We start from the raw sequence: 7,910 nt of genomic DNA, 5'->3' as shown, positions 1-7,910 counted from the left end.
ACATTTCTGGCAAAACAAATTAAAAATCATGTACCTTGTTTTTAATTTATTAGTGCCATAATAAAGAAAGGTTTCCCCTTTCATTTTCCTCAGTTAGAAATGCCAATTTCCTTTCCTTTGGATCACATTGTTGATTAACAAATTCAAATAGGATGTTTCAACAGAAGATAATGTAGGATACATTTAATTCTCCAAAATTTTAGATGGTAACTCTTCATTACTCCTTGCTATTGTGTACAAAGGATCATGAGAACAAGTTGATTTTACCTTCATGAAATTGAATACCTAGACTATCCACTCTTACCCTGGCTGAACACCTGAATCACCTGGGAAACTTACAAAATTCCTTACCACACCCTAAATCAAACAGAGATGAAGTAATCCCAGAATATAGTATTTTTAAGGTTCTAAGGGGACCCCATTGTCCATAGCTCTTAAAATTATTTCAAGATACGCTTTAGTCCCAAGTGTCTTAATGCACTAGTTCCATTTAAGTCACTTTGATCAGCTATTCTGAGAGGTTATTAAAGTCCCTGTAAAACGCTTTAGTAGTCACTTACTGTCTTAGATGTGAAAACTAACCTCTGAAGAAGGTAATGTTTGTTGATGAATGAAGTTATACAAATGATGCTGTATGGGGCACCTGATATCTACGACTACCTTGCTGCTTCATGTCCTCAACCCCATCTTCATGCCTGTGAAATGAAGGGCTTTGTATCTCGGGTGCCCACTAAAGGAAATCATCAGAAAAACATGACAAAACCAAATTCACACATTATTTTTCCACAAAAACCAGCCCTTCAAAGGATGATAAAGTGAGAACTCCAACACAAGGAGGGAAATTACACCCTAGAAAAAGCAAGAAAGAAATCTTTCAAAACACCTAAAAGAAGACAGTCACATGAACAGAATCTTAACTCTCACAACAAAAATAACAGGAGACCACAATTAAAGAAGATGAGATGGAAAGGCAATAGACATGTTAGCCTGGAAGTGGAGATGGGGATATATTACTTCAGGGGGAAATCCACCCACCAAGGGGAACAAAGATACTAAATAAAATTAATATGAAAAACATAAAGGAAGACCACCAACTATTATTTGTCTGTACACTATATGTTAATTACTTTCATCTACTCAGAATTTCGTAATTAGTATTATTATTGTCTCATTTTATAGCAGGCACAAACGGACTGCAAAATGAAGACAGCTTCTGGAGGTAAGAAATGGGGTCAGGTTCAACCCCAGGCAGCATGCTCAGGCCCTCACGCTTATGTTCTAAGAGGAAGAAGAGCATAGGGACAGATGCTACATTTCCTTTCTTTGTGAAGCCCGGTTCCTGTTTGAAATGGGGATGCTGTTCCAACAAACCTATAAAAGTGAAGGAGATAAGCACTAAAGTTAACGCAGTCACCTTAGCTTTACACATGTGGAAGCCCTTCATATGAGTCCTTTGGTCATTTGTGACTGTCGCCAACTCAACGAGAAGGCATTGATTTATCACACATTCTCCACACAAAGAGAGAAGACAGAACAATGAAGTTCCACAGAGATGGAGGAGGCACCTCCTGTCTAAAAGGTAACCAACTGTATAGGAGGAAATGAGCTGTCATGGGACAATCAGTCTGAAGGTATTCTTCATGTAGTATAACCAGCTTCTGGGAAGTCATGTGCCATCGTAGGAGGTGTACTAAACTGACATTTAGAGAACCTGCATTCAAGTCCTGGCGCTGTTAGTCAAGTTACCACACAGGTAAGAGCCTCAGTTCGGATGATCTGCTGGGATAGAAGCTTTTCTCTCATGTATGTCCACTCAGCACAGAGGCGTTACAGCGCCTTTAAGAGCATCTGACCTCTTTTTGTTTGTTATGATTTTGAAAGAGGGACTATTTACTCCTGGAACTATGTAGATCAGGCTGGTCTCGAACTCAGAGATCTTCTGCCTCCAGAGTGCTGAAAGAGTTACAGGAATAAAGATCCCTAATGTTTGGGAAGCTATTTATATATTACAGTCAGTAGACATGGTTACATCAGAAAGCTCACACAGTGAGCACATTCGGTGTCCCTTTGAGGGTCCAATTCCTCATCCATAAGATAGGATTAGTCTTTACCTGTTTAATTAGTAGTTAGTAAGTTCTTCAGCAAGTTATTTATCCTCCAAAGTCTCAGCTGCAATGTGAGACATGTAAATGAGACATTTTGTAATGCTGAACAGTGCCTGGCTTGTTGTAGGTACTCTAGAAATATTAGTCATCATCATCTACCTAAGATGTAGGCTGGCCAAGGACATTCATGCAATCAGTTCTTTCTAACATTAATTACTGTGCTTCTGAGCACTAAGAGATGGGCGTTGCTCTAGGAATCAGAAGTGTGCAATATTTCATGCCTGGTGGAGCTTTGTCTTTTAAATTAATTCCTTAAGGAATATTTACTACATGCCAGCGAACAAGACAGTAAGTCCTAAGAAATTCTCATTTTACAGTTAACTACGAAATGTGCAGAGATCCCAAACGTGCGCCACAGTCCCACAGGTAGTTTCTCCCTGCAATTAGGTAAGAGTGGGGCGTGGGCTGATGCCCTGCAGGGTTTCCCCCACCAGCACAGCATCCTTGCAGAAGCGGAATCGGAAGGCCACCGCGACCTCGGTGGGGCTCCATCTGGAAGCCGGGCACTCGATTCCACCGGGCCACCCGCAAGCACTCGCCGCGGCAGCCACGTCCCCAGGCGACGACTCCACACAGACTGCCGCAGCGCCCAAAGTCTCGCTAACACTGCGAGCCCGCCGGAAAACGGAGGCCCTGAAAAGCAGGCCGGGCCCGCCCGCGTGCATGAACTTCCAAGCCAGGCCGGAGACGCGTGGCAAGCGACCACAGACACCATGAGGCCTGGGCCAGGCAGGGCCCAGCCCCGCACGGATAACTGTGCGCTTCGGCCGCAGAGCGGACGCCGCACTCCGCATTCCCCAGCCCGCCCGAAGCGGCCCGCCTCGCGGCGCTACCTGCAGGTCCCAGCTAGCCGTCTCCAGGACGAAACGAGCCCTTTCCTCCTCAGTGCCCATCACCGCCATGAACTCCCTCAACGCCTCCTGCTCCTCCGCCGCCATCTTTGCCCTGTGCACTTCCCAAACCGCTCCGGCGGACACTGCAACAGACCCAACCCCAGGTCTGCGTTCCGTCCGCCATTCTACCGCGTCCCGGGCTGGGCGCCTGGCCATAGGCCCCGCCCAATGCGGTGCCACAGGAAAAGTCCTCAGTGCGGGAAACCCATCCGCCTCGCTCCCTCTGGTGGCCCCTATATGAACCTCACCTTAATGGCTGAAGTAAAAGGTTGATGGAAGTGAGTAGGGAGGGGCTCGTTTTCCCACAGGATGAAGGAGTCCCGAAATCAGATCCTGCAAATTACTCATGGTCTCATCCCTTTATTTCGTTAAGTATTTATTTGCACATTAATTTCCTTTTTGAAGCATTACACTCTCTATGGCTTGATGCTCTTCCAAGGGCTGTGGAAATAACAGAGATAAAACAAATGAAGGAAGATGAAATATTGTAACTTGTTTAGGAGCCCACAGCCCAGATCTGGGACTGAGAACAAAGCAGAACAGCCCCCAGGCAGGCCAAGGCAGGGCTGTTGTTAAGGCATTCCTAAGAACATCTTGGCCGTAAAGATGAAAAGGGATTCAAGGACAAATGGGGCTACATTATCTAAGCTAACACCATCTGGCCAGAATCACCCCTCAATCAGGGGACAGGCAGGGCCATCTTATCTAAAGTCCACACCATCTGGCCGGAATCTCCTTTCTGTCTATTACCCCTTAGCACCAAGTAAAGTCATATACATCAACTGGTTGTTAGATAAGTCCCAAGCCCACCGGAACAAAGCTCTGATGCCCCTTTTTGCTGACATGTAATCTTTCTGTTAATGAATCAACCCCGTGCCTTTTGTCAAAATTCCTTGTACTCCCAACCTTTTGCTTCTTTAAAAACCCCTAGCTTCCGAGCCTCAGCATCGACTCCCCTGCCTCCGGTGTGAGGTACTTGTCGACCCAGAGCTCTGCCAATAAAGCCTCGTGTGTCTTGCAACAAGAGAGGATTCTTGTGTTCGTGGGTGCTTCCTGTCCTTGGACTAGAGTGGGGGTCCCTAAATTTGGGGTCCTACACAAAGTATCCTATCTTCTTGTTGCTTATGTCCTTTGACCCTAACAGTTCTATCCGATGCTCACATCCCCATGGTTTCCTATCTTATACTAGTACAAGTCTCAGCCTTTCACTTTCCACTGCATCTAGCAAATCACCATTGCATTGCCACTGGCAGGCTGGCCCAGGACAAGGAGACTCAGAGCAGAGGTAAGGTGGACATGTGTCACCTACAGAGAAAGTTTAGAGCTCTGTCTCTCCAACAATGCTACCCCAACAAGTGAAGTCCCCACATGTAAAGCTGGGAGCCTCCTAAGTCCATCTATTTATCCCTCATTTTCAAGGTTAAACTGTTACCATCCTACAATCTGCTAAGTTGGTGACCAGCAATTATTCTACCAGAACTTATTGAGTGTTCAGAGAGGTTCCCGTCAGCTGATTACATGCTTTGTTTTTCTCCTCTTCTTCCTATACCTGACTCAGAGCCACATTCACTGGGCATGAAACCACTACTAATGAATGAGTGAATGAATGAATGAATGAGTGAATGGATGAAATAACACATGGATCAGACAATGAGGATCTCACAGGGAATGGTCTATGGAAGAGCCCCTTTCAGTCTTTTTGTTTCACAGAGTCATTCTATGAGAATAGAAAGCAGGAAGTAGCTCTGCCAGGGGCATCCCCAACTTCTGAGCCAGCCTCAGGCATGGCTGTAAACGGGACAGCTCTGGGTTGGTGTGGTATAACTGCAGATCAGTCCCACTGTAATCAACTGAAAAGGCCCACAGAGGCCATTTGGAACCTAACACATTGCAGAGAAGCAGTAAGGAGAACCCTATCTGCTTTTGATGCTGGTCCAATTCATAGTCAGCCCTTCTTCCCAGCCTGACAGCCATCAAGACGACTATAGGAATAATTGTGGGTGCAGGACATTAGGGCTCCCTTAGCCTGCGGAAGGTGCTGTAGTCACATTGTTCTCTATTTCATCATAAAATAAACCTCTGCTGGGTAGAGATTAGTATTCGCATTTTACAGGTAAAGACAGAACCCAGAGATTCAGTAGGATCACGCCTAATGAAAAGTACAACCTGGGCCCCGCCATCCCAGCTTCTCAGGTGACTGAGACAGAAAGTGACCCTGCAGAGCATATTTAAACAAAACTAAACCCAGTGAGAAAGTGAATCCATGCTAAAAGGCAGAGGATGCAGCCCAGTGCCAGAGGCCTTGCCTGTCATGGGAGAGACTATAGCTTCAATCCCAGTTTTAAACAAATGTCCTAGCCTGGAAGTTTGGAGAAAGACTGACCAAGCCTCTATCTTCGCTGTCTCTCTACATATACACAGCATCACCCACAGCTCCACCTGTGGTCAAGTTCTGGTTCCAATTTAAAGCTGACTTTCTTGCCATTCAGGCAAGAGATATACCCAGAACCTATAGCTTCCAGTTAGACCATTCCACATGTTCTCCCAAATACCCATGGCACTCCACACAACAATACTCATGGCTTTCAGACTCACACACACACACACTTTACCACCACCACCACCAGAACAACAACATTACCCCAGGATAACACACACACATATCACCACCACCACCATCATCATCATCATCACGTATGGAGTCCATGGCACTCTACTCCTCGAATAGCCCAGCTTAAGTGCACATTATGCTTTTCAGATTTCCAAACCCACACCACCCCTATTTCAGTACTCTTATTCCAGGTCACTTTGCACTTACTGGCTATTTGCTACCTTCCTGGAAGGAGGTTCTGGGCATCACAGACAGACCGGGGGGGGGGGTTTGTTTTAAAAGTTTGCATATCCCTCTTCTGTGAAAGTACAGGCAAGGGAGTCACTGAGCAGATTCTGTCAGCTGAGGGCAGGTGACTGCAAATGTTTCCACTGCAATAGTGTCAGGTCATCTGTTAAAGGTAGAAGGATATATCCTAAAGAATGATGTGGGGAGTGCTGGTAGGCAGTGGTGTGTATCTCTAATTTCAACATTTGGAAAGCAGACAAGTGGATCTCTGAGTCTGAAGCCACTCTGATCTGCAGAGTGAGTTCCAGGATAGTCAGGGATCTACAGAGGAACCTACACACACACGCGCACGCACACACACACACACACACACACACACACACACACACACACACGCACTTGCGTATGGTGGGCTCTGTGGCTGCCTGTGAAGAGCACCAGCTAGGAGCACTATGCAAAAGTCACAATCAGGATTACAAAATAGAGAGGACCTAGTATAGAGTCTGAAGGGCAAAATTTCCAGCCATTCCTCCTAACTCAGAAGACATAACAAACATAGACATTATTGGAGTGACAAATCCCAATGTCATTTTATGTAATTCCCTCAGCCACCTTGGGAAGAGGAAGCCACCAGTGGGGGTAATGTTCTTCCCAAAATGGCAATGAGCTCCACACCAACTATGGGATTCAAGGGGAGAGGAGAAGGGGAAAAGGGGGATGGAGGAGAGAGAGTTATAGCATCAGTTGTTGCAACAAGTGCCAGAGAGAAACAGTGTAAGGAGGCAGACTTTATTTTCGCAGTTTTGGGGTCTATTCCAGAGTGTTATATTCAGTGGGGCATGCCTACCCCGAGATGCCGTACTTGGAATTAATAATGGTCACCAGGGTGACCTATCCATCCTAAGGTATTGGCAGCCATGGGGCACAGTCATCCTGAAGTGCCACCTGCAGTGAGGTGTGCCTGCTCTGAGACTCTCCTAACAGTAGGACAGTCCATCCTGAGGTTAGCCACACATACTCCAGCTTTTTGTCACAGTGTCTTCTATGTCTGGTATAGCCAGAGATAGCAGTGGAGAAGAGATTTTTGCATTTGATGCCTGTTTCCTAGCCAGCAATGTTACCCTGGGGGCTACAGGAGGTCAAGGAATTTACAAGTTAACAAGTTGGAGCCACATTTTAGAATTTATTTCAATAAATTTGCTAGCTTTCACCCAGTTATCAAACCTGAGCCCCACCACTCTCCCCATCCCCATTTCAATATCACTTCCTGAGCAGCTCTGGCAGGAGACTCCCAGGCTCCCTATTAGCACTGTGGCCTAACACATACACACACACACACACACACACACACACACACACACACACACACCTCTTCAATCTGGAAGCTTTGATTGAGTGCAGAGCTTAGATGTGAAGGAAGTCTAGAGATGTTGGTGACCAGACTTGAGCTAGATGAGGAAGAGGCAAGCAGTCAGAAGCTGCAGAGACCTAGAGAGAAAGGACTCCATCCTAGGCCCCATCTGTTTTGGGAGCCTGATGGCGACTTTTGTATAATGCTTCCAGCTGCTACTCTTCACACGCAGCCAGAGAGCCCACCCCGCGCGAGGATAGAGAGATAGTGTATTTCAGAGAAGCAACACACAGACCACTCAGCCTTAGACTGCAGAAGCTGAGCAGAAAAAGGATCTGTCCACAGTGATGGGTCTGCCTCCAGCAGTGTTATAGGGCATATGCGGATGACCTGAAGCCAAAAAGGCCCAGCTGTGCTCAGCTAAGAACCCTCTGTGAGGTTCACATAACTCCCATGCATCCTCCTTATTACTTAGTTTCTTTGGGGCTATGGATTGTAACATGATTGTCCTGTATTTTATGACTAGTGTCCACTTATAAGTGAGTACATACCATACGTGTATTTCTGGGTCTAGGTTACCTCATTCAAGATGACATTTTTTATTTCCATCCATTTGCCTGCAAATTTCATGATGTCCCCCATTTTGGGGGGGGGATTTTTTG

General features: G+C 46.1%; 1 protein-coding gene across 1 annotated transcript; it reads left to right on the top strand.

Moving 5' to 3' along the window:
- Positions 1 to 1,200: 1,200 nt before the first annotated feature.
- Gm40469 (predicted gene, 40469) lies at positions 1,201 to 4,082 on the top strand. Its single transcript, XM_030243911.1, has 2 exons — positions 1,201 to 1,219; positions 2,466 to 4,082. Exons 1-2 carry the CDS (start codon positions 1,201 to 1,203, stop codon positions 3,329 to 3,331), a joined length of 885 nt encoding a protein of 294 aa, XP_030099771.1. The 3' UTR covers positions 3,332 to 4,082.
- The last annotated feature ends 3,828 nt before the right edge of the window (positions 4,083 to 7,910 follow it).

The sequence above is a fragment of the Mus musculus genome, chromosome 8, assembly GCF_000001635.26.
Source record: "Mus musculus strain C57BL/6J chromosome 8, GRCm38.p6 C57BL/6J".
Lineage (NCBI taxonomy): Eukaryota > Metazoa > Chordata > Mammalia > Rodentia > Muridae > Mus > Mus musculus.
This window is presented reverse-complemented; position numbering and strand designations above follow the sequence as displayed.